This window comes from Magallana gigas, chromosome 9, assembly GCF_963853765.1.
Source record: "Magallana gigas chromosome 9, xbMagGiga1.1, whole genome shotgun sequence".
NCBI classification, from domain to species: domain Eukaryota; kingdom Metazoa; phylum Mollusca; class Bivalvia; order Ostreida; family Ostreidae; genus Magallana; species Magallana gigas.
The window spans coordinates 30,206,108-30,233,360 of NC_088861.1; the positions used below are offsets into that span (position 1 = coordinate 30,206,108).

Below are 27,253 nucleotides of genomic sequence, written 5' to 3' on the forward strand. Positions count from 1 at the left end.
ACAATGTAATATCATACATTATATTGTAAAAAGTTATATGATATGATATGATATTGTATCAATTTTTTTGTACATTATTATATGATATTGTATTATGATATTGTTATGTATAGTATTGTATATTATTATACAATATTGTAGAATATGATATTGTATAATATATTATTTTATCGAATGATATTGTTTCATATTATATTGCAATATATGATATTGTATCATATGATACGATATTGTATATTATAATAATAGCATATCGTATGATAAAATATTGTATAATATGATATTGGTTTATATAATATATTGTTATATAATACATGAAATTGTATTATATGATATTATAAGATATCATATAATATGATATTGTATAATATGATATTGTATCATATGATATGATATTGTATAAAATGATATTGTATTATATAATATCGTACTGTATCAGATGATATTGTATCATATGATATGAAACAATGTTTTATCAAATTATATTGTATCATATGATACAATATTGTGTATCAAATATGATACAATATCATACAATACAAAATTATACTATATTATACAATATAATATCATATGTTACAATATTGTGATGTATTATGTGATATGATATAGTATCAAATAATGCTATATTGTATTTATATTAGATATTATGATATTGTATTATGTGATTAAATACAATAATGTATAACACGATACAATGTCATATTATATGTTACAAAATCATATTGCATCAATATTTATTACAGTATTATATTGTATTAAATGATATATATTGTAAGTATCATTGGATGCAATATCATATTTTATATTATTGTATTGATAAACATTGTATCTTATAATAATGTATGAAATGAACATAGGATTATCATACAATTTTTTACATATGATATACGATATTGTGTCAAAACAGTATCCATGAATATCCAAGATCATTAACTATGATTTTCATATCGTATGATAAAGGTGGTATTAAAGGTGATGCCTCATAAAGTTGATGCCTCGTCTAGGTGAGCTTTGTAATCTGTGATTACCTATGTTTAAGGTATCCAACTGTTCATCGTGCATATATTAACGGTACATGAATTCAAAACAGGAACAGATGGGTTAAACCAGTAGATTTATACTTGGTCAATACCTTGGTATCTGATATAAAATAAAACTTCTGATATCTGACTTAGACATCACTTTAATTGATAAATAAATGTATAAAAAAAAATTAATTTTTTCTCCGTGTGTTAAGCATACAGCTGAGTAGAGTCTATTGTATATGTTGGAATACCTGTATTTTTTATAAACACTGATATCTGATAAACGTTGCAAGCAAAGCATCAAATCATATATGATAGATATCTGTAACGTCTAGAGTAGCAGTGTTAATACATGCACAAAGCAGGCCTTTTTGATATCACTGACAGATACTGTAAAATCCTTATATTACGCGAGTACTTAATTCCGCGATTCCGTTGTTTTGTATCAAATAGCAAGAATATAGAATCACAAACGCGGAACATTTATCCATATTTCTTGTAGTTCCCAACCCTCAGAAAATAATGGCGAGGTTTTAAAATCTGCGAGGGGTGCTTCTCGCATTTTAAGCGGATATAAATTCCTCGCGTTTAATTAGGAATTTACAGTATTGTTCTGTAATTCAAATCATTTGTGATATATAACAATCTAGATTGGATATATATAACAGATATCAAAACATTTTGATTATTGATATCAAAAACGAGAAATTCTGAAAATATAATTACTTGCATAATTCGCTCAATGTTAACGGTGCTACACAGTGATATGAAATAGTAAGGACGCAATATTTTTCTTTTGTATAGCATTGAAAACACAGAATTTACTTTTCAGCTTAGATTTATCAACGATCGAGTTACCTTTTCATTTTTCGTTGAGATGCATTCCATCCATTTTATTTCCAGTCAATTAAAAGAGTGTATTGTATTTATTTTCATAGTTTATTTATACAAATGTAATGAATTTGATTTTTTTTTTCACAATCTTTTTCCGTCCATTGTCACAAACCATGGCAATTATGTACTACGATCCTCTTCCATCTGGAGAGAGAGATATGTAAACTCCGTCCCAGAAAACTGTTATTTCTTTTAAGCATATATCTTTTTTTAATATTTCACTTTTTTATATACTGTATTTAATTTACAATTTACATTCCATTGTCACCTTTGTTACAATCCTAAACAGGTTGAATCACCACTTTTTGTTTTATTAAAATAGATGTATAGATATTTTTAGGTAAATTTAATATGAAGACAATTTAGCGTCAAATTTCACAAACTTTGGCTTTTTTTGTAACTTCCATCTTTCCATCTCAAGTAAATCAAAACTTGCTAAACTCACCATATTTCTTAATCACAAGAGCTTGTTGACTTTGACAATTGCAAAGATGGAAAATGGTTGGATATTTAAATTAATTTTGATTTGATGCATAAATTGTATGTCGATTTATACATACAATAATGTAAGGAATAAAGTTGCCTTTCTAGAGCATTTATTGTGTATATGATGTTGAAGTACAAAATTTTATGATGAATATATACATTTAATGACTGAATTTAATTTTAATATGTTTTAAAAAATCGTGTACGTATTCTGTGAAGTCTAGTCCCATATTGTAAAATTAACAAACTTGATTGTCTTAGTTCAGAGAAGTTATTAGCTGTCTCTACCATGTAAAGATTTGAGGTATGCAATAGACACTTTAAAAACAATATTGTTTCTACTTAGATCATATCTTGTTTGACCTTTTTATCAAAATAATCAACAATAATAAACTTGTTTCTTAGGAATTGTTACTATCAGGTCAAGGTCGTTTTAAAAAAAAATGTGACCTTGACATATTTTTATATTTCTGATAAGGTTACATGGGCTTGTTTATTTTTTTAAATATGCCCACTATACTAGATAGAAACACTTAATTATCATAAGTTTCATTCAATTATGCAAGAAACAACAAATTTGTGTTTCTGTACTTGTGCCAATTAGTTCATTGTAGTACATGTAATTCTTTTTTTAATTTTTTTTTTTAGCTTTAAGTACATCTATGTTCATGTGTAGATATCCACACTTGTTTTTTGTATTCTCACCAAAAAGTATGAGAGATGTTAAATTTCATTCAAGTTTACAAATTAATTAAGGGATTAAAGATTCCCTTGTTATAGAAATGTATTCTGGTTTTAAAATGTTACCCTGTTCTCTAGTCTTAAACAAATGCTGAAGGCAAATTCAAAATTGAATTTGGGTCTCATGTGTAATATAATAGGAAGTATTTTGATTTTTTAAGTGACAGAGAGTTAATATTTCAATTGAATAAAAAAAAAATTATTTATATTTTTGTTTTTTAGAAAAACTGAATGCTTGATTGTGATAGATTATATACCTCTCTGAAATACTCAACTTTTAATAGTACTGTCATGTATCTTGTACATTGTATTTAGATTTCAATATATTTGGGTGGGTGATATAGTGCAATTGAATATCCATTCAATAATTTTCTACTGTCAGCTAATTTGGGGAGTATGGGCCTGGGGGAATATCTATGGAATGGAGTCAATGGATTTGTACCAAAAAATAAGTGTAAAAGATTTTTGAATTTCTTCCTTTCACAGTAGGTTATTACAGTAATTAAAATAATAAAAGTATATTTAATGGTATGCGAGACTGTAAACATGATACTGGGTATCCATTACATTTTTAGCCAATTAAGTCTTGTGAAATGCAATAGGGATAAAGTTATTGCACAGTCAAGACTAGATGACATTATTTAAGTGAGAATGTATATGTAGAATGTTACTTGACATCTTCAAGCTGTTGTTATATTAATGCACTGTTAGATCGACTTTATGAAATAAAACTTTAAAATAAGTAATGTGTATGCTTTTGTTTCTTAATAATATTTTCAGTTGGTTTTTTAATGCTTTTAATTAAATATTTTTTCAAACAAGAAAATCATGTTCCTTAATTTCTACTTGTAGATCACTGCATCCTTACAGTAAAAAGGTGTTTTTTTTCTGCCTATAACACATTGTACATCCTTATACTTTAATTACAAGTTGCACTTCCAACTTAAACCTAAGAGTGCATTGCTGCATAGTCCCTGAAATGTTCTACTTTCCCATTTTCGTGCATTCACTTGCGCTCTCTGTTCACTATGCACTCACCGTGCATTCAACTTGTGCTCACCGTTCACTTATCATTCACTCAGATAATAATATTTAAGCGGATAACAATACATACATGGAGTTTGTTTCTTATTTTTTTTTCCTGAATACCGATGATACACAATGTAATGCACGAATGACTTCAGAGACACTCCTATAACTCTGTCCCGAGTTTTTGCTTCCACCACTTTTTGCTTGATATTTCAATAATAGTAAATACCTTTGTGCTCAAACTACGTTCATCCACTAATATAAAAAATGTCCAGATTATCTGTTTTGAAACGCCCCCTCTACCGCTTCAGGTTTCAATACACATCCCGAAATTGAAAGTCTACGGAGATTTTGCATTGCAACAGCCATTAATAAGCCCGGATGATAACGTTAAAAAATTGCGCGATGTATTCCGAGTGTATTCCGAATGGAGAAAAGATGTAAACATTCCCCATTATAAATCTCCATAAGGAATCTGTTTTCGTTCCTGTGAATTTTTCTGAGAGGAAAGGGATAATTGTTCAATGAAAATATCTTGGATATATTCCCTTTTAACGATTTCAACTGTATTTCTTTCACAGGTATGTGTAATTTTATTAAAAGTCATCAAAAAGCGATGGAAGCAATAACTTGGGACAGACTATAATTAATTGTTCATCTCGTGTTCATATATCGTTCACCGTTTACTTTGGGCTTGCCTTTGCCTCTAGTTTGCGCTTTGCGTTTGCTTACCGTTCAGCATGCGCTCACTGTTCAAATGGGAAAGTTAAATGTTTCAGGAACTGTACTATAAAGCAATTACACATGAATCGTATACAGAAAAATATTTGCCCCATTTTGTTTTTACCCCTTTAGCCCTTGTGTCAGCAGGCGAAGTTGGGACTGGGTGAATTCCAATGTCAAAATTATCTCTCTTTGATCATAACTTTGTCTGGGCAAATTTAAGACCGGTTGAAACCATTTGCAAAACAGCAAAAAAAACACAGGGCAAAAATAACCCAGTATACAGTATGTCCATGCAAATTTTAACCAGGCCTCATTTGTCACTGCAAGCTATTGATTACAGTAAACAATATGTGGCCTCTATTGTGAGAAGTTGTTACAAACCACCAATATTTTTGTTCGTTTACATTTAATTTGTGTCCCCTATATGACTTTTTTTCCTATGTAAATATCAACAACAACAAAAACACAAATTAATTACCATTTTTTCACACATTTATTGCCTTAAGAAGTCTTCATTATTAATTCTGAAGACAGGATTTCATCAATGATAGATATTTAAATAAGACAGAGATGATGAGTGGAATGCTAATCCTGTATAAAGTACATATTGTATGATGACTGAACACCTTTACAACACAATGTTAACTTACATGAGTAAGTAGTTAGGAGCATGCAAACACACATATGCATATACAAAATATTAGTATGTTAAATAAATAAGTACAGAAAGAGTGTATGGTCATTATTATTATGCCTTCATGATTTAGCACTACACAAGATGTACTACAAACACACAATGATCTCGATCTAGCTGCTTAAAGCACTGTTACAATGTATCACATGATTTGCATTAGGCTGAGCGTTCATAGGACATAATTAGGCAATGATTGTCAATTACATAATTTACATTATGTAGTTAGAAAAAGAAATCTTTAAAAAAAACTATCTTCAAGCCTAACAACACAAAAAAATTCGGACAAAAACAGCAGCATAGCCCACAATATGATGACCTTAAAAATTAAGTCGATGGCTCTTTTCTACATCCAACAAAATATACAATAACCATATATATTCACTAAGATAAGTAAATGATCATTCATAAAACAAGCAAAAATGAGCAAACCAAACAAATGGGGGAAGGGGGGGGGGATGGAGAGAATGACATAAAGTAGAAAAACCTGGTTATGAATATACCCAAGCTAGCTCTCAAAGCTAGAACAAAATTGTTCTAATAAAATTTGTTCTTCATGATTCTATGCCGATTGTGTTTATGACAAAACAAATGAGAATTTGCCCGTTCTATTACACAGAGATTCTTGTTACTTTCTCGCTGTTTCATAGTTGGCCACAAACCAGTCGCAGGACTCCTTCACAGCTACAAAATACACCACAAAATGACATAATTAGATTTTGATATGAATTCAAGTTCTATAGAATAACTTACTTTATTCATTATTTTGCTTTGCAGATTAATTTTCAAGTTGCTCAAATTTCAAATAATTCAGTCAAGTTTTGAAAACTCCATCAATTTCATTGCATTAAAGTTTCATCGAAATTCCCGTAGTTTTTAAAAATTTTAATTCTTTTTATCTTTTCAACCTTCTCTCCCACCTGAATAAGCAGATTAAACAGCCTACCTTGTTTGAATGGTGTGAATTTGAAGTCAGGTCGGTACTTCCGTAGCTTGGCATTGCTGGCCGTCTTCTTGAACTGACCGTCCGACTTGGTGGTGTCGTACTTGACCTCGCCCTTGAAATCCATCGCCTCGACGACCGCCTCAGCCGCCTCCTTGATACTGACCTCGTCTTCCTCCCCCACTACAACACAGAGGGGTCATTAAACCTTATATACAGCCATTTGTTCGGCAATGCACCTCATTTTGCTCAGAATATACATGCATTATCAATTACAGGTCAATAAAATTTATGTAGAAACATGCCCACTTGTATCCTTTATGTTTAATTTCATGACAAACCTAGCCCTTTCAATCTATGTACAAAGCAAACTTATTACCTGTTTCCCTCAAATTTCATTAGTTTTGCTAGTACATTTCAGAATTACAAGATTAGTTTTATTAGTCAATGAAGTCGAAGGAAAAATGAGCAAAACTGGTAAATTCTTAAGTTCAGATAAATTACAGAATTTAAAAATCTTAGCATATACAGTACATTTTCAAAACAACCAGAGTTTAAATAAATGCACACAAGTTGATGCGACAACATTGCTATAACTAAGTAACACATGACTGTATAAGAGACAGCAAATCCCTCACCTGAGAGGATAATTGGGTCAATCTCTGGGTACTCCCTCAGTACCCAGATCATGAGGCGGGCAAGATCCAGGGAGTAGATGAACTGTCTGCGGGGGGATCCAGTTCCCCAAACTGTGAAGGGGGTGTTGTTCTCTGTAACAGTGCGACATTGTCATTAATTTGGCATTGCGTATCAATGCATACACATGGACAATTGTTATTTAATAAAAACTAAATTTTCTAAAAAAAGGTACCAAAAAAAAAATAACTGACTTCTGGAGTAGATATAGTAATAATGTAATGAATCAATGTAATAACTGACTTTTGGCGGTGTAGATCTTGTAATAATGTAATGAATTGACGTAATAACTGACTTTTGGCGGTGTAGATCTTGTAATAATGTAATGAATTGACGTAATAACTGACTTTTGGCGGTGTAGATCTTGTAATAATGTAATGAATTGACGTAATAACTGACTTTTGGCGGTGTAGATCTTGTAATGTAATAACTGACTTTTGGCGGTGTAGATCTTGTGGATGAGACCGGGGAGAACATGGCCGTCTTCCAGGTTGAAGTTGTCATGGGCACCGTACACATTGGTTGGGACCACAGAGGTGAACTGACAGCCATGCTGTTTGTTGTAAGCCCTGAAAACAAACAATTATCATAAAGGAAATACTGTATATGGGGAAATATTTGCACAATTTTTTTTTTACCCCTTTGCCCATGTTTTCATTGGGTGAATATATAGGGATGGGACGATCCACCGATGCACCGGTGCATCACGATATTTATTTTGACGATATTTGGATCGATACATTTACCATTAATACAACGATACCTAAGCGAACATTTTTTTATTTTCCAAAAATATCCGAGCTTCAAATATCGGCTATTTTTAGTCCGCGCGCCTAAATATGAAAATACAAAGATGGCGGAAAACCTCGTAAAGTTGTCAAAACTGTTAAGAAGCTAAATCTGGAGTGTGGACAACTTTTGTATTACTTGTTTATGAAAAAGTAGAGTATATGAGACTAAAGTAATTTGTAAATTGTGCAATGCTCATTTTAAATATATCAAAATAACTTTGGACATGCGGTAATACATCGACAGATTGAATAAATTTTTAACCCTTATTCATGTTTTCATTTAGTTGCAATGTATCGTGATATGTATCGTATCGCATCTCATGTATCGTGATATGTACCGAATCGGCTAAGTACAGTATCGTCCCAGCCCTATGAATATAAGACTAGGCAAATCTGAATGTCTCATACCATCCCTCTTTTATCACAACTGGGTCTCGGTGTATTCAACATAGAGCATAACTGTTTGCTACTGTAGAAGGGCCAAAAAACATGGAGCAATAAAAACCCTGTACACAGTTTTCTCACTAACCAAATCTCAGTGATTTTTCCAACTCAGCTAATTTGTTGGAGAAGGGATGTTGTTCCTGTGTTTTATTAAAAATTTCAAATCTTCATACCACAGAAAATATTACTGATATAATTTTACAAGGAGTTGCAACAAATTTGCTGATATCTAAATGTCTTTAAGTGCATGTCCTTTACTAGGCTCTGCATGTAACACTCTTCCATCCAAACAATTTTTTCTTTATAATAATATCCCGAGATAGGACAACCAGAAGAGTATGCAAGCATTTTCACTCTACAATTTTGCAACAGTTTTTCCCACCCCAGCTGTTACCTATTTAACACATCAATCATTCTCTTGGAGTAGGAGTAACCAAAGTTGGAGTCATGTGGTGGACCATTGTGCACCTGTGTAGAAAAAGATTTGCATCAATAACCAATCAATCAATAAAATAAATCAATAAAATTCAAACAAGATAATGTCTGACTTACACCAATGCAAATTAATTCAAACATCACTTTGTCTATAAGCATCTTTGATTTGCATCAATTTTTTTTAAAAGAACAAATTTTTTTAAAGTTAATTTTTAAAGTGCCACTGACTTATTTTATATTTCGACATAAAATAGAAATGTTTTATTAATCCATTTATTGATTATTGTTAATCATTTAAAAATTTCACCACAAAAATGATATCTAAATAAGATAAAATTTTGAATTTGAATAAAAATTTTAACAAATGATGAGATTGTCCCCATATATATAGTCATGTCTCATGATGTGACTGCATGATCAGTGGTAAATGGCGTACCATGGTTTCGTCAATGGGGTAGGTGGTTTTGTCTGGGAATATACAGGTAGACAGACAGGACACCACCTTCTTTACACCTGTCTTGTAGCTGACGTTCAACACATTGTCATTGATCAGGGTGTTGATCCTCTGCAAAGATGATCAATTGTAATCAATTTACAGAAAATCTCTTAAGAATTTTCCATTTATTTTAAATATTATAAAAGATTATTCATATTCAAGCAATCTACACAAAAATATGCACTGTGCACATCACTATACATGTATATGCAGAGAATCTTTTACTCAAATTTATTCAAATATATTCTATTGAAAACTCAATACATGTACTACAAAACTGTTAAGAAAATAAGAACTTGAAACAATTTCTACCAAACATCATCAGTATTCTCCCAGTCCCCTCCCCCTATTCCCATATTTATGAATTTCTAATGTAGTACTCACATAAAAGTCCAGATTGTATTTGAGATTACGGAACAAGCCTCCAACCATAGCTGCTAGATGAATGACGTGTGTGGGCTTGACCTTGGCAAACAGCTTCTCCGTGTCCTCACGTACTCTGTAACAACAATAAATGTCAAGGTCACCAATATAAGGTCATGGCAGGTAAAGTTTTAATACAGAGTGTAACTTTTATATAAGTCCATTGTTAATAACATTTTTTGCTACACATATATTACATATCAGAGAAAACAATGTTTAAGATTTTTCAAAAAAATGATAACTATATGTATTTCTAATCTCATTCTTAGTCATTGTAACTACCCGGTAATAAGAAATGATTCACTCTGACACTTACGAGAGGTCCCCATCCTTGGAGCTGGCAAAGTACCACTGTTCGTTGGGCCTCTTCTCCTCGCCCTCAGCGATCGTCTTGATGGCCTGTCCCACCAAACCAGTGCCCCCGGTCACCAAAATAACACACTGATCCCCCATTGTAGTTCAACTGTAAAGAGTGAGGACCATCAATCTTTGTTATGCACTATTATTCAAAACATGCTGTAAACTAAATTTTATTCACTACCATTACTTTATTTCATGATTTACCAAAGGTAAACTGGTTCAGGGAGACTAATTTTTGCGGTCAGCCTTTAGTTCAGGCGAGCTAAAACAGTTGACACCCATACAAAATGATAATAGCAGTGTCTGCATATTAACTTTTAACAGCCCTTGTACACTCACATTGTATAATTAATAAATAAGTTCTGTTTTACCAAAAGGGTAGTCTTAAGTACTGTAAATTCCTTATTTTACGCGAGTGCTTAATTCCACGATTCTGCTTTTTTGCATCAAATTAAGAGAATATAAAGTCGCGAGCACCATCTTTATTGTTATGACTTCATATAGCGCAAAACTGTCTGAAAAATAAGAGTGAGATTTTAAAATCTGTGAGGACAGCATCTCGCAATTTTACGCAAAAATTAATTCCTCACATTTAATAAGGAATTCACAATATACAAATTTTAATTTAAAAGTTAAATCTACTGCAGTTTGACATGGGGGACAATACAGAGGTGTCTGTGGATCAGGATATTGGTGAGAGTAGGTCAGCTGCTTCAGAAGTGATACTTCCTTCATTTGCTACATGGGACAAGGATGTGGTTTCTAATTAAACTCTTCCACCGTGTCCTAACCATTTTTGTTCACGTGTCAGCTGTTTCCAATAGCAGTTTTATGTTACTCTTTTATATACATCGTGTATTAGTCAGGTCTTATCCCATTGATAAATCACTTGCACTTTTTAATTTTCAATATATTATTTACATGTTTTTTGTGGGGAAACTGACAAATAAAATGACACTGTAAATAAAAACACAACTAAAGATAATTTATATTTGACGTTTGTAGGACAGAAAAGGGAAACATTGATTTTTTTTTTTCTATTCTACTTAATAGTGAAGTTTACAGACAAAGCCTTCACAAAGACTAAGCCTCTGAACTTCTCTTTAATTATGCAGAATACTGGGTGCATTCAGATAGTTCAGCCGTTGGAAGACAAAAGCTGCTATTGGTAAAATTTATTACGGTACCACTGGCATGTCATTGGTATCAATTGTTTTTATCAATGGTATATTTTTCTGCAGACAATCTAGAGTGTGGGCCCCGAAAGCATTGGTAAATGACGTCACAACTAATTTTAGACATGACAGCAAAAACGGAGACATAAGATCACAGTTTTGAGAAACCCATTTTCCCTCTACGATATTTGGGATGCAATTTATGAAGAAATTGTGTCGTTGTATAATTAGGACAGTAAACAGATTCCACTGGACTCCCATTGGTGACATTTGTAAAATCAGTCACATCTGTATGCCAAACCAGTTCAGGGATTATTGGTACAATTGGCACCGTTTTCATCCAATTGAACCAATGATATATTAAAATTTGGTACCACTGGTAAAACTACATGTATGAACGCACCGACTATTTTGTTCCAACATGCCCCGCCTCTTTCCACATGATTGGGATTTCGACATTTTTACATTGCTGCTCATTCTAATTACTTAATAAAACATTAATAAAACACATAGCAGCGTGTCATTTATTGATCGTTTCTTAAATATGAAATATCGCCTGGGTTTGTCAAAATTTGATATTCTTTGGCGAGAGTACTTCATATAACGTACAGTGCCTACTTTGTTGATATGGTAATTAAAAACATAACAACGTGAGTACGCCTCTATGACCTGTCTATAAAACAACCGCAGCTCTCTGAATTGCTTTTAAAGTGAAAATTTATCGAAATGAGAGACAATAGCTTCTAACCCTACTAACCTTCAAGTCTCTCGAGCTCTGTCAATATTCACGATCCGTCTAAACAACCCGGCTTTTCTACTCGTGTACCCAAGCCACGTGGGTCCCTTAGATCCTTAAAAAAGATGACAAAAAAGTCATACAACAAAAACAACTTGGTGTGTGGTAGATGAAAACAATAGTTTATTACCCTATTGATTAGTAATGTTATCAATCAGACTTTATTTAAAGTATTTAAATAGTATTTAAAATATTAAATTTATTAAAAATTTTCATCTCTTTAGAATACATGTGCCCGGCTGGCTCTAAGATTCACTCATGAGTCGTGGTTTGGATATCCAATCACATGCAATTCAACCACAAATTTCTTGGTTTGGATATCCAATCACATCCACTTAAACCACAAATTCAGGCAGCGTCCGAACCTCAATTTGAGGTTTTTGACCAATCAGAGTTTGTTATTTATCAGCTTCCAAAATAGCATCTTTAATGGTCGCCATTGTGTTACAGATGCCCTAGATATTTTGATTTAGTTTATGCAAAGTATAATGGAATAAATTTGCTTATCTCAGGTAAGGTTGCATGTTTTCTTGAGATATTTAATTAATTATGTCAAAGAATTGGAAAATGTGTTGGAAATAATAAAAAATATATCAACACCGGTAAAACATGTTTAAAGTGATTTAAGTTAAAAATGCAGATTTTATGCATAGAATAACATTATTTTGTTGAATTAATTGATGATTGAAATCATTATCTACTGTAAGTAGTTACAGAAATGAGTTGTGGGGGGTGGGGGTGTTGACAGGTGTTCCACCTTTGATCATTGTCCAAATACTGCATCACATTTAGTTTGTCACAGTATGAGACTGGCCATGTGTGAAAGGTGCAACTGATGGGGTGCCCTGACATCCCATTGTTAATTCATCATTATCAGTGTACCTGTTAATAAAGTCAGTATACCTATATACCTGTGCAGAATTTGCTAGGCAGGTTGACAGTGTGGGGTAGGCCATGTGTGTTTACAAGTATATACCTGGATGTCAGGTGTCATGGTTTGAATCTATATAATATTTGTTTCTTAGGTACCTGCTCACTTTTCTCCCATCGCTGTATGAAGAGACGTTTTACCGCAAATCACCACTTGATACCTGCACTTTTGCATTGTTTAATTTTCTGGATTTTTATAACAACTTTTTTTCCGTAAGTATTAATCTGAATTTCATGTATTTAATAGTTTGATTTATTCATATCATTTGTATGTATTAATCTTTGGATCACCCTTACAAAATATATCTATATAACATTTTTATATAAAAAAATCATCATAAATCATCTTGACTTTTTCTCAAAACACTATTAAATGGACTTAATGTTTTTAAATTAATCATGTATAGGAATAACTTTGAAGCAATAAATTCATTAACAAGTAAATTGTTTGAATTTTTTTGTAATGAAATTATAATGAAGTAATTAGTTAGATTTTCAAGACAAGTGTTGTTATTACTCTATCATCTTTCTATAGTACTGTATCTGCTATGATGTAAGATGACATTTAAGGACACCGAAAAAATATTTTGGTTTTACTTAAATTTATACCGTGTACTTATTTGAAACATAAGTATTTAAAATACAATTCCTTTTATTCAGAGCTTTTTAGATTTTTTATTGAATGTTTCAAAATTTATTTTGAAGTCGCATAAGGAAAATTTTTCCGGAAGCATTTTGTTTATCTCCATATTAGGTACATTCATGTGTTTCCGGTCATCATTTTAGAACAAGATAAATTTGATAAAATAACAATGATTATTTTTCAGTGTCATGAGTTCCTTAGTGCCCACATTCCAACGATTGCCCTCAGGAATTTTGTCCCTCAGTGACAGTGCTGCTGCGAGAGCCGTGAAAACGGAACACAGGGAACGGAACCGAGCTGAATCCGAGAGTGTCATCCGGATAAAGACCCAGGCAGAGCGATCCGTAAACGCCTTGGGGGGAGATGTTAAGAATGTAAAGCATCTGCTCGGACAACATACAATCCAGTTTGGACAGTTTCGGTAATTGGCATTCTATTGTGACAATATTAAGTCAATTAAAGTGCATGTACCGGTAATACCGAACAATAATTAATTTCATTAAGATAGAAATAAATGTTAGTTTCTGTTCTTTAACTTTTTGTGATAATTTCATAAACAATCAATCATCATCTTGATTTAGTAAAAAATGCCTTTGAATGATTTATTCAAATTAGAAGAATTTTTTTTTATGGTTTTTATTGAGAAAATCTTGTTTTATTTCAGAGGAATGACATTCAAATGGCTGCTTGAAAATGCTCCGGGGTGGGTTGCGTTTTTGATTGCCAGGGATGAAACTTCCGGAGAGACCCAGGGTGTTGGCAATAGATGGCTTAACAAGATGGCCCTCCGAAGATATGTCTATCTGTTTGAAGAGAGCAAGGAATTAGTGAGGATGAAAAGAGAAGAAAAACAGAGAAGGACACCTGGTGCGTTCGAATATTAAAATAAGATATGTTTAACATGTTTAATCCTTAGGACTGAAATACATGTATTAAGTTTTTGATACTTCATATTGAAGCTAATTATTAATTGCATTTTAGGGAATCAGAAGCCAAGTTCAGAGACCAGAACCCTTGATGTTCATGTTGATGACTCTGAACTGATAGCATGCTTAGAGGAAGTGGAAGGCAAAGCTGGCAAAGGTGAGGACTACATGTCAATTACATGTCTTACTCTTTCAGAAAATCTGCTAAAAAATGAGAGGCTATTTATTTTGTCTGTCAACATTTAAAAAGCAATTTGAATTTTTCAAACAATAGTGTATTAAAATATAGGGTTTGTTATGTTTGTTATAATAGTTTTGATATTAAAATTTATCTTCGAATAACAGAATCTTCCTACATACTGGTCTTCATCAGTAAGTATATGAGGGTAATTTGTCTGTTATATATTATCAAGTGGGCTTGTTGTACTGTGTGGTTATGGCGAGTAAATATAGAGTGGCTATATGTGGTGTCTGTCTCCTTTTACATTTGTTTTGCACTTGTGAAATCAATCATAATCACAGTGTAATCCTTCATACATGTAACATCAAAATGTAATCATTTCTGTATATAGTGTATCATTACTTTATGGAAATGTATCAGATTTTCATTTTATTTTTATTCTATTCTTCTAATTACAACGAGAGAAAATGTGTATTCATCTAAGCATTGTTTTTGTTTCTTATACGAAATCGTGCTTATAATATGGCTATTATTGTAAATTGTTTAAAATTCTTACATGTTGAATATTAAGTCATGTTGTAAATTACATAACAACAGGAATCCCAAAGCCTACGCCAAATCTTGCATCGGCTGTTAGGAGGAAATCATCTACATCTACTTCTACATCTGGTAATATTTTAATACCAAAATACATATCCTAATAAGAAACAAAAATATTTACTTTCCTGTCTGCAGCAACATTTTATAACACTTGAATATCAAATATGGATTAACATTTTATTTTAGAAGATTCCGGTTCCTCCAGGCCGACTAGTAGTACTTCAGCTGCCATGGTTGGAAGAAATCAGCAGCAAGAGTCAAGTTCATCCACAGGTTAGCCAAATTACTTTAATGTGGTAAAAATACAATTAAAAAAATATCTAAAACTTTGAATGTGTATTTTACACTTTAATTTCTAAAAGTTTCTTATCCGAAGATATGACATGTGAACATTGGTATGAATGTAATTGCATGTTAAATGATTTTGTTCCAGCACCGGAGTTGGATAGCCTAGCACTTCCTTCTGGCTGGAAAAAGACGCTTCCTGAAGTTGACCATCAGTGGATATCGGAGACCTTCTTTCATGCTGGGAAGCGAGGTCCTGAATTTGATTTCAGCCGTGTGTCAAAGCTATGGTACGATCCACCCCAGCCAAGTCTGTCCCGAGCTGTCTTGAACAAGCCGGACCGATACTTTGGACATCGTTTCTTTCTTTGGATGCCACGCCACTTGTTCCATACGCAGTTTCACTGCCCCCATAGTGGTTGTAACGGAACGTTGACAAATGCAGGCGTCCATCAGAAAACCAGGCGTGTTGTGGATGTAGATTCTGTCTACAATATAGCAGCTGAATATCTTAGCTGTTCCAACTGCCATAAGAAGGGTATGCCTTTCAATTTTTTTAAATCAGGAATTTAAACCTTTTTTGACATACTGTCAATGAAATAAAGAATATGATAGGGTATGAACATGTTTTTGTGATATCAGTAAATATTTTAAATTTTTTTTTTTTCACAGTTATTAGTTGGAGTGAGGGAGTTCTTAACCAACTGGACAATGCAACAAGGTCCCGCTTTCCTTGCATCCTTACCTCGAAGTATGCCTGCGATTTGAAGATTGTACGCCTTCTGAGACAGAGAGGACTTGGAAACAGCAGCAGCGCAGTGATGAAACAGGTAAGGGAACAACATGGTGAGTCTTATCTAAATAATTTACAATTGTATCTATCTCATTGCAGGGACTTTAAGACATCGGCAGAGAGGGGATTCTTTGCTCCGATTCAGTTTAGTGAGCCTCCTCCAGCTGCCGCTGTACCAAGACACCGCTGGTTCATGAAGGTCTACCAGATAGATGTTCTGAACCGCGTTGATTACATCAAAGCCCACATGACGTCACAGTTTGGGACCGTCCTCAAGATGGACTCAACAAAGAAAATCACCAACAAGCTTGCCGGTAGGTTTTTCGATAAGAAAATATATGTTAATGAGTTATATATTGTTGGAGGTAAAGTGAAGTATTTTTTCACATTAATGCATTTAAAAGATTGTTGGAGGTAAAGTGAAGTATTTTTTCACATTAATGCATTTAAAAGAAGTTTATGAGATACTTACTACATGTAATATGTAAAATTATGCATGTTCTCAATATAATACTAAAATAGCATTGAATTATGTTCAGGGGATAATGATTGCCATTTATTTGATAGGAAAGGGGAGGAAGACAGCAATGTGGGCCACCAACATTGGTAATGAGCATGGACAAGTCCTCATGTCTGTCTTGACTGTCGGTGAGGGATCAGGTTTGAAGCAGATGTTGGATGGCCTTGTTACACGGTACAGAAATGCTGGCGTTCCTCCTCCCAAGGCACTCTATGTTGACCGTGACTGCTGCGGAGCTTCATCTGTGCATAAGTACTTGGAGGCCTGGCCCTTTCTTCATATCAGGTGTGTATGATTTCTCTTGCTCTTACATGTATAATATAGATGGCTTCAGGTATAGCACTATGAGTCTTACATTTTATTGCCAATGTTTTTTAGGTTGGATATATGGCACTTCATGCGCCGCTTTCCCTATGGCTGCACCACTGATAAGCATCAACTGTACAGTGTTTTAATGGGGAAGTTGAGCCAGTGCATCTTCAAGTGGGATGAGACTGATCTCAACTTACTGAAGACTGCTAAGCGAGCCGAGATGATTCAGCAGTGCATCCAAAATCCCTCAGAGGATGATGTCATAAGACGCTTGTCTACAGCTGAGCTTGCACTCCACTGCAAGCGAGTGACCCGCGGCACTGCTGAAACAACTAGGCTCATATCCAGCCTGTTAGAATCCCTAGATGGCCCCAGAGGTTTTGATACCCAGGGAGTGCCTTTGTTTGACAGTGAGAAGATCCAGCAGATCTGGAAGATACAGAGTCAGCATGTATCTTGCATCCAGGATCCCCCTGGTCTTAGACTCTACACACAGGTGAACACTTTGAAGAAAGGCGGCATTGAACTTCCTGTTTACAGATGTGCAAGAGGCTCCACCTCTCTGGAAAGCTTTCATCTCCATATGAACAGGTTTATTCCAGGTAAGAACAGATTCAACACAATACTTTTCATTAATATGAACATTTTTTTTATTCAATGTTATAAAGATCAAACACCTATAATTGTCATTGAAATTTATTTAATTATTCAAATATTTTTATAGGAACCCTGGCAAAGGACATCAATTTCCAGGTATTCCTATTGGATGGTCTGTTCAGATGGAATTCTGACCGGAAGAGTTCAGCAGTAGTTGATGTCAAAGAAGACGCCCCAATGACATACAGTGGACCGCTCAAGAACTCTGTTAACAAGTTGGCAAATGAGGTCTTGGGCAGAGGAATCTTTGACGACTACAAGCCACCTGGAAAATACACGGGTAGGTGAGCTATAGGTATTTTTTAGACAAGAAATCTTACATTTCATTTTATACAATTTTCAACTGAATCTTTCTACCCTCACCAGGAGAGCTGATAGGAATAGAGTACCTCTACTCCCAAACAGGAGAAGGTGTGACTGACTACAGAGAGGCCGTCCGGATACTCGCTGATGATGCCGATGTGGAGGAGGAAAACCCAGAGCATTCTGAAGCAGATGAAGGATTCCATGAACAACAAGAGGAGATGTTGGATCCCACACTGCCTGTAGAGTTAAGTGTGGATCCTGTAGAGTTAGGTGTGGATCCTGTCACACCAACTTGTACATCTACTTCTGCTTCTCCTGCCCTCCTTAACATCCCGTCAGTAGCTGAGTATAGACAGATGATGGCCCAGTCAGATCCAGGTAATAGGAGCTTTAAATTAAAATAAGCATGAGAAACAATTTATGCAGTAATTCATAATTTGGAAAAAAAAAGTTTACATGACTGGCTGCAACATTACAGTACCTAATGTCTTTTTCTTTTCAGTTGAGGTACCTACTCATCACTATGAGGCTGAGACAGATAAAAGCAAAGATGCAGACTCTGGTGATGTAAGTGATTGCAGATTAAAAGATATTAGTGACATGAATGACAGCAAAAAATTGAATGATAGTAAAAGTGAAATGTACTTATAACTTAAATATATTTACATGTGTGCTTTTTTTTTTTATAACTTTTATATTATAATCACTCTTGAGATTACTTTTAACAGTTTTATTAATTTTCATAGATTTTTATCTATCCACTCTTTAGAATACTTCTAACATTTCTTTAAAAAAAATTTATTTAAAGGACACAGTTGGTCCAGACAATGTACCTGGATATTCAAGAGTGCTGGCTTTAGCAGACTTTCTGGTAACCTTCAAGGATAAGGCAGCTATGACTTCAGCTGAAGTCCAGAAGCTGAAAGATCTGTGGTCAGCACTCTCAGAGTATGACAGGAAGAGGACTGTGTTCCCTCAGCGATTCTCCACTGCACCTCTCGGACGTTTCTGTAGCAAAAGAAAGAAAGTTGCACCAGGAGTTGAAAGTATTGAGAAGTTAGTAAATGCACTTTTGGAAGTATGGGTCCTTTTGTAAAGAATAGGCAGTAACAATATTATGAAACCTGAAAAATCAAAACACTTGATGCTATGTTAAGTTGTACACTAAGTTTTGCTGTGTTTTTTTTTTAGGGTTATTCTTGGTCCAAACCAAGGTCCAGCACAGTGGCCTAACTGCAATCGATACACAGAGGCCACTGTTGAAAAACTTCTGCAGATCTATCCAAGTGATAGAAGGAGGAAGGGGGAGGCGGTTCTCACAAAATGGTCACTCATCCTGGATGCATATCATACCATCAGGAAGACCATTTTGAACAACCATAGAGCCATGTCAGTTACAGACATCCAACTTCCTCTTTTAAACAGGAAGACTCTCCAACAGTGGTGAGTCGATTAATACATATTTACATTTGCAAAAATGCTTCCTAAATTTGTTGATTTCATCACTATGATTACAGTACGAGCTTATCGCTTGATGTTTGCAATGTTGTAAACATTAAAAACACGGTTATTTTAATATTTCTGATGATTTGTCTTTTTCAAACACAAATATAAGTAATGAACAGCAAGTTTAAGGGTTCATTGGGATATGAACTTGGTTAATTGGCTGGTACATGATCAAATCTCCTGGGAAATCCTTGGCTTCACATGATTGGATCATGTGACCAACCAGGTTCATATACTGATGAAATTCTTAACTTTTCTGTTTATTTCATGTACATTTAAATAGGTATCTAAATTGCAGATAGTTTCTTTTTTATTAATAATACTAGAATTCAATTCTAATTTTTCAGGTTCAATGAGAAGAGTAAGGCTGAGGAGAAGAAAATCTTAATGCAGGGTCTTGCACTTCCTACACCAAAAATGACAGTAGCCAAGGCACCAGAAGCCTTGCCCAAGCCAACATCTTTGCCAGCAGGAAGCACAGACCCCTTCTCTTTTCATGATCCACCCTCTACAATTGGTATGGCCAAACTCAAGAGCAGACCAAAGAAGACTCCAAAAGCACCAATACCAGCTGTGGCACCTGTTCTTCCTTGTCCGACACCTTCTTGCGATCCTGTCATGAGCTTCCAATTGGTCACAACTACAGAAGGCACTGCTTTGTTGATTCCAAATATTCCACACTCTACAAAGCAGTACCAGAAACGAAAACAAGAGCTTGAGGAGCAAGGGCGACCAAAAAGGAAGTATGTCAGGACCTCCACGGTAATCAGGTGTAGCAAGTGTGGTGAGGATATGAAGCCGCCAGACCATTCACAGTATATGGGCTATCGGTATTGTGCTCGCAAAGACAACATACCATTTCAAGAGTGGAGGGATAATCTGCAGAAGGCTGGAGTAGCCAGGAAAAAGAAGACTCAGCAGTAAGTATGATTTTATTCTTGTGGCCCTTAGAGATCTCTAATTATATACATGTATTGTATTGTGTTTTAGACCCATCTGTTCTTCAGTCCATCCATTACTCCCTTGTTCTTTTTTTTTCACTCTACACAGCTGTAGAATTTGTGAAAATGTGCAGATACATTAAGAACATAATGTAAAGATATGCATATTACTGTCAATTTCTGCCTCCATTATTTTTCTGGGAATAATGGATTTGTGAATATTAAGTAAAGTTAAGATCTGATAGTTTTTTTTACATTTATGCCCTTTTATTACTATTTGTGCAAATTGAAATTTACTTTTAAAAACTAGTAATTGGAGAGTGTGGGGTATCTGTGATTATTTACTTTTACATTTTGAAGGTTTTGACTTAAAATAATTCATTTGAATGCAACTGTATTAATGACTTGTATATGTTTGTGACTGTTGGCCAAAAATGAGTTTCTGCTTCATTTTGACTTATTTTCAAACTTTATTTTTTTCTATAGTTATAGATATATGTCATTTTGGTGTTAGGACCATTATGACATCATAATTGATTTGATTATTTTTTTTCTCTCAATATTTTAAGGCTTTAAAGGGAAAAATGTACAAAATGAAACTGTTTGATATTTAAAGCATCATTTTAAATAATTATATCTTGAATTTAATAAACTCTTGATTTTTTTCAACCATACCTCTGTATTCTATGTAATTTTTACATTGGCTGTACCATAAATATGCATTTTACTCAAATTTGGAATTTGATGGATTTTTTCACAGTATTTAAAAATTATTTATAATGGAAGATAGATATTTAAAACAATATCTTGAGGAACTTAAAGTTAGAAACTCATTTTTGGCCAATTATTGAACACTAAAAAATTTTTAATGCTGCCTAATGCATTGTATTCATGGGTGCATTAGAAGGTTCCAAGCCCTTGAAAAAGCAGAGGAGAAATTTTTTAAGTGCTGATAATTTTTTTTATCATTATTACACATTGTTAATGATATTATCTTTGAGAATTAAGAAATACCACAGTTTGCATGAAGCTTTTGTAGTTCAATGGAAGAACACTTTCTCTTAGCAGAAAGAGGTCCAAGTTCAAATCTTGGCAGAAGCTGCATCTAGGTATTTCATAGAATTAAAAATAAAGTCAATTTAGATAAAGGATTTGTTTTAAAGCATGATAATGAAATCACATTATGATTATTGTCAAAAGCATTCAGGATTTTTTTCTCTTTCCTCTTTTTTCTTCCTTTTTCTTTCCTCCCTTTTTTCTTCCTTTTTTCCTTCCTTTTCTCCCCTTTTCTCCTCCTTTTTCTTTCCCCTTTTCTCTTTCCTTCCCCTTTTTTCTCTTTTTCCCTTCTTTTTCTCTTTTTTTCTTTTTTCTTTTCTCCTTTTTCTCTTCCTCTTTCTTCCCTTTTTTCTTTCCTCCCTTTTTCCTTCCTTTTTTCCCCTTTTCTCCTTTTTCTTTCCCCTTTTCTCTCTCCTTCCTTTTTTCTCTTTTTCCCTTCTTTTTCTCTTTTTTTTTCTTTTTATCCTTTTTCTCTTCCTTTCTTCCTTTCTTCTCTTCCTCTTTCTTCCCCTTTTCTTTCCTCCCTTTTTTCTTTCTTTTTTCCTTCCTTTTCTCCCCCTTTCTCCTCCTTTTTCTTCCCCCTTTTCTCTTTCTTTCCCCTTTTTTCCCTTCCTTTTTCTCTTTTTTCTTTTTTTCCTTTTCTTTTTTTCTTTCTTTTCTCCTTTTTCTCTTCTTTCCTCCTTTTTTCCTCTTTTCTCTTCTTTTTTCTTTCCCCTTTTCTCTCTTTTTCCCCTTTTTCTTTCTTTTTCTTCTTTTTTCCTTCTTTTTCTTTTTTTTTTTTTGGTTTGTTGCGCAGAGACTAATGGGTCATGGGCTAAGGGGGAGGCGGTTCTCACAAAATGGTCACTCATCCTGGATGCATATCATACCATCAGGAAGACCATTTTGAACAACCATAGAGCCATGTCAGTTACAGACATCCAACTTCCTCTTTTAAACAGGAAGACTCTCCAACAGTGGTGAGTCGATTAATACATATTTACATTTGCAAAAATGCTTCCTAAATTTGTTGATTTCATCACTATGATTACAGTACGAGCTTATCGCTTGATGTTTGCAATGTTGTAAACATTAAAAACACGGTTATTTTAATATTTCTGATGATTTGTCTTTTTCAAACACAAATATAAGTAATGAACAGCAAGTTTAAGGGTTCATTGGGATATGAACTTGGTTAATTGGCTGGTACATGATCAAATCTCCTGGGAAATCCTTGGCTTCACATGATTGGATCATGTGACCAACCAGGTTCATATACTGATGAAATTCTTAACTTTTCTGTTTATTTCATGTACATTTAAATAGGTATCTAAATTGCAGATAGTTTCTTTTTTATTAATAATACTAGAATTCAATTCTAATTTTTCAGGTTCAATGAGAAGAGTAAGGCTGAGGAGAAGAAAATCTTAATGCAGGGTCTTGCACTTCCTACACCAAAAATGACAGTAGCCAAGGCACCAGAAGCCTTGCCCAAGCCAACATCTTTGCCAGCAGGAAGCACAGACCCCTTCTCTTTTCATGATCCACCCTCTACAATTGGTATGGCCAAACTCAAGAGCAGACCAAAGAAGACTCCAAAAGCACCAATACCAGCTGTGGCACCTGTTCTTCCTTGTCCGACACCTTCTTGCGATCCTGTCATGAGCTTCCAATTGGTCACAACTACAGAAGGCACTGCTTTGTTGATTCCAAATATTCCACACTCTACAAAGCAGTACCAGAAACGAAAACAAGAGCTTGAGGAGCAAGGGCGACCAAAAAGGAAGTATGTCAGGACCTCCACGGTAATCAGGTGTAGCAAGTGTGGTGAGGATATGAAGCCGCCAGACCATTCACAGTATATGGGCTATCGGTATTGTGCTCGCAAAGACAACATACCATTTCAAGAGTGGAGGGATAATCTGCAGAAGGCTGGAGTAGCCAGGAAAAAGAAGACTCAGCAGTAAGTATGATTTTATTCTTGTGGCCCTTAGAGATCTCTAATTATATACATGTATTGTATTGTGTTTTAGACCCATCTGTTCTTCAGTCCATCCATTACTCCCTTGTTCTTTTTTTTTCACTCTACACAGCTGTAGAATTTGTGAAAATGTGCAGATACATTAAGAACATAATGTAAAGATATGCATATTACTGTCAATTTCTGCCTCCATTATTTTTCTGGGAATAATGGATTTGTGAATATTAAGTAAAGTTAAGATCTGATAGTTTTTTTTACATTTATGCCCTTTTATTACTATTTGTGCAAATTGAAATTTACTTTTAAAAACTAGTAATTGGAGAGTGTGGGGTATCTGTGATTATTTACTTTTACATTTTGAAGGTTTTGACTTAAAATAATTCATTTGAATGCAACTGTATTAATGACTTGTATATGTTTGTGACTGTTGGCCAAAAATGAGTTTCTGCTTCATTTTGACTTATTTTCAAACTTTATTTTTTTCTATAGTTATAGATATATGTCATTTTGGTGTTAGGACCATTATGACATCATAATTGATTTGATTATTTTTTTTCTCTCAATATTTTAAGGCTTTAAAGGGAAAAATGTACAAAATGAAACTGTTTGATATTTAAAGCATCATTTTAAATAATTATATCTTGAATTTAATAAACTCTTGATTTTTTTCAACCATACCTCTGTATTCTATGTAATTTTTACATTGGCTGTACCATAAATATGCATTTTACTCAAATTTGGAATTTGATGGATTTTTTCACAGTATTTAAAAATTATTTATAATGGAAGATAGATATTTAAAACAATATCTTGAGGAACTTAAAGTTAGAAACTCATTTTTGGCCAATTATTGAACACTAAAAAATTTTTAATGCTGCCTAATGCATTGTATTCATGGGTGCATTAGAAGGTTCCAAGCCCTTGAAAAAGCAGAGGAGAAATTTTTTAAGTGCTGATAATTTTTTTTATCATTATTACACATTGTTAATGATATTATCTTTGAGAATTAAGAAATACCACAGTTTGCATGAAGCTTTTGTAGTTCAATGGAAGAACACTTTCTCTTAGCAGAAAGAGGTCCAAGTTCAAATCTTGGCAGAAGCTGCATCTAGGTATTTCATAGAATTAAAAATAAAGTCAATTTAGATAAAGGATTTGTTTTAAAGCATGATAATGAAATCACATTATGATTATTGTCAAAAGCATTCAGGATTTTTTTCTCTTTCCTCTTTTTTCTTCCTTTTTCTTTCCTCCCTTTTTTCTTCCTTTTTTCCTTCCTTTTCTCCCCTTTTCTCCTCCTTTTTCTTTCCCCTTTTCTCTTTCCTTCCCCTTTTTTCTCTTTTTCCCTTCTTTTTCTCTTTTTTTCTTTTTTCTTTTCTCCTTTTTCTCTTCCTCTTTCTTCCCTTTTTTCTTTCCTCCCTTTTTCCTTCCTTTTTTCCCCTTTTCTCCTTTTTCTTTCCCCTTTTCTCTCTCCTTCCTTTTTTCTCTTTTTCCCTTCTTTTTCTCTTTTTTTTTCTTTTTATCCTTTTTCTCTTCCTTTCTTCCTTTCTTCTCTTCCTCTTTCTTCCCCTTTTCTTTCCTCCCTTTTTTCTTTCTTTTTTCCTTCCTTTTCTCCCCCTTTCTCCTCCTTTTTCTTCCCCCTTTTCTCTTTCTTTCCCCTTTTTTCCCTTCCTTTTTCTCTTTTTTCTTTTTTTCCTTTTCTTTTTTTCTTTCTTTTCTCCTTTTTCTCTTCTTTCCTCCTTTTTTCCTCTTTTCTCTTCTTTTTTCTTTCCCCTTTTCTCTCTTTTTCCCCTTTTTCTTTCTTTTTCTTCTTTTTTCCTTCTTTTTCTTTTTTTTTTTTTGGTTTGTTGCGCAGAGACTAATGGGTCATGGGCTTGGCGCAGTCGGTAGAGCACGAGACTCTTAATCTCGGGGTCGTGGGTTCGAGCCCCACGTTGGGCGATTTCATTTTTCTCTTTTTAAAGATATTTTTTAATTACATGACACATCAATATTGTACAACACACAGCCTCAACTTAACTGCAAAGGTTTTAAACGTTTGTTTTGTGACAGATTGATCACAGAATCAACGCAATTTAATCCATGATGTGTCGAATTTTAACAAACCCCCCTTCTCTCTCTCACCCCCCCCCCCCCCCCCCCGCCCCCCATGGTGCCATATTGCGATGCATTGATTAATTGTTAATTCGAATTAGACCCAAAGCATTTAAAAAGTTACAATGTATTAAATAATAAAAAATTATCACATGTATGTATGTTTTTAATATTTTAAATACCAGAATAAAAATTTTACTATCCTGGGGGGGGGGGGGGGGGGGGGGGCTCATGTAATTTTTTTTCTATTGAGAAATTGATTCTATGAGTTTCATTCTTATTGCCCGTATCAACAAAATTCAGTAACTGCGTGAATATTTATATTGCGCATACCCATACCTTCCAACTGCATGAACAACTATTAAAACTGTGTTGCTATATAAACAATGCAGATTTTGACCAATCATCCGTAAACAGCTTCCCAGGTCATGAACCTAAAATTTGACCAACAGTTTTATCCAATCAGAATCCGCCTCATCGGAAGCATGGTCGCAACGGCCATTTTGACCTACAGCTGAGGCGGCTGGCATGGTTGGACCGATTTCAACTACGTCTTACTTTGTGACTAGATATATCGTCAGATTAATTACAATAGTTATCTATTTCATAACATATTGCTCTTAAGAAGATTATGATAATTATTATAAACAGTCCGAATCTTTGATAAATTAAAAGGCCATATACGCTTAGTTACTTTAGCTTTTCAAAGATGTACAGTTTACTGCTTAATTACGTTAGAGCATCGTAGCTCAAATTCACTTTCCGTCTCTTTAATTCAATGGTTCAACAAGTTTACAAGCCTTCTAAAGAGAAATAGGAATTATTAACATCAAACTAGTGGCAATACATTTGTATATTCGTTCTCGGACGGAAATACAGAATGTAAAGAAAGGAGAAAGATTCAATGGCATTCACTCACCTTGCTGGGAAAAATCTACATCCACAAGACTAGCTTCAGCATCTTTACTTCAAAGGCACCTCCGGCCATTTCAGTTTTTTGACCGTTCGAGTTTCTATTTTGGTGGAACTTGCGACGACCCAAGCAGTTCTCATCAATTTTCAACATGCACCCAAACGACCGTCTTTTCCCGCTGATAGCCTCTGTGCTTCAAATCAGCGTCGCAGTAGGGGGACCAAACACGTGCAACTTGGCGGCGGGCCAAATTCTAGCCCAACACACCCTGGCCATGAACTATTTAGAAATGGCCAGTGTTCCCCAAATTCACCTTTGTTTTGTTTTGGGGTTTTTTCTCTCTCAGTGCAACCAGAACTAAGACACAATTCTCATTCCCATATACATAAAATTGCTAATCATAATTTAGGAATTGACAATAGATGATCTTATTTGGTCAGACGTGAAATGAACGGCATTTTACATAATCAGAAACC

At 34.1% G+C, this 27,253-nt stretch overlaps 4 protein-coding genes and 1 pseudogene across 5 annotated transcripts; 2 read left to right on the top strand and 3 right to left on the bottom strand.

Annotated features, from left to right (window-relative positions):
• Positions 1 to 5,378: 5,378 nt before the first annotated feature.
• On the bottom strand, positions 5,379 to 26,937 carry LOC117691405 (GDP-L-fucose synthase). The gene is made up of 10 exons (XM_066070907.1): positions 26,784 to 26,937; positions 12,116 to 12,209; positions 10,140 to 10,286; positions 9,785 to 9,899; positions 9,341 to 9,469; positions 8,864 to 8,937; positions 7,670 to 7,803; positions 7,177 to 7,308; positions 6,542 to 6,721; positions 5,379 to 6,279 (listed from the first exon to the last, which is right to left on the bottom strand). Exons 3-10 carry the CDS (start codon positions 10,274 to 10,276, stop codon positions 6,224 to 6,226), a joined length of 957 nt encoding a protein of 318 aa, XP_065926979.1. The 5' UTR covers positions 10,277 to 10,286; positions 12,116 to 12,209; positions 26,784 to 26,937; the 3' UTR covers positions 5,379 to 6,223.
• LOC105347171 (uncharacterized) lies at positions 12,574 to 21,007 on the top strand. 2 transcript variants are annotated; one of them, XM_066070905.1, is made up of 19 exons: positions 12,574 to 12,666; positions 13,180 to 13,297; positions 13,912 to 14,148; positions 14,392 to 14,594; positions 14,709 to 14,810; positions 14,999 to 15,025; positions 15,432 to 15,503; positions 15,621 to 15,707; positions 15,868 to 16,257; positions 16,392 to 16,826; positions 17,080 to 17,317; positions 17,411 to 17,946; positions 18,069 to 18,281; positions 18,368 to 18,685; positions 18,810 to 18,874; positions 19,116 to 19,363; positions 19,499 to 19,750; positions 20,161 to 20,733; positions 20,864 to 21,007. In XM_066070905.1, the coding sequence occupies exons 2-19, from the start codon at positions 13,209 to 13,211 to the stop codon at positions 20,895 to 20,897; spliced, it is 4,119 nt and encodes a 1,372-aa protein (XP_065926977.1). In that variant the 5' UTR covers positions 12,574 to 12,666; positions 13,180 to 13,208; the 3' UTR covers positions 20,898 to 21,007. The 2 variants fall into 2 exon arrangements, with proteins under 2 accessions (XP_065926977.1, XP_065926978.1); XM_066070906.1 differs by lacking the exons at positions 12,574 to 12,666; positions 13,180 to 13,297 and having other exon boundaries at positions 13,850 to 14,148.
• Positions 21,630 to 22,715, bottom strand: LOC136271880 (uncharacterized; annotated as a pseudogene).
• On the top strand, positions 22,634 to 24,027 carry LOC136271542 (uncharacterized). The gene is made up of 3 exons (XM_066071755.1): positions 22,634 to 22,769; positions 23,180 to 23,752; positions 23,883 to 24,027. Exons 1-3 carry the CDS (start codon positions 22,714 to 22,716, stop codon positions 23,914 to 23,916), a joined length of 663 nt encoding a protein of 220 aa, XP_065927827.1. The 5' UTR covers positions 22,634 to 22,713; the 3' UTR covers positions 23,917 to 24,027.
• Positions 24,977 to 26,394, bottom strand: LOC136271881 (uncharacterized). Its single transcript, XM_066072458.1, has 2 exons — positions 26,377 to 26,394; positions 24,977 to 25,465 (listed from the first exon to the last, which is right to left on the bottom strand). Exons 1-2 carry the CDS (start codon positions 26,392 to 26,394, stop codon positions 24,977 to 24,979), a joined length of 507 nt encoding a protein of 168 aa, XP_065928530.1.
• Positions 26,938 to 27,253: the final 316 nt, after the last annotated feature.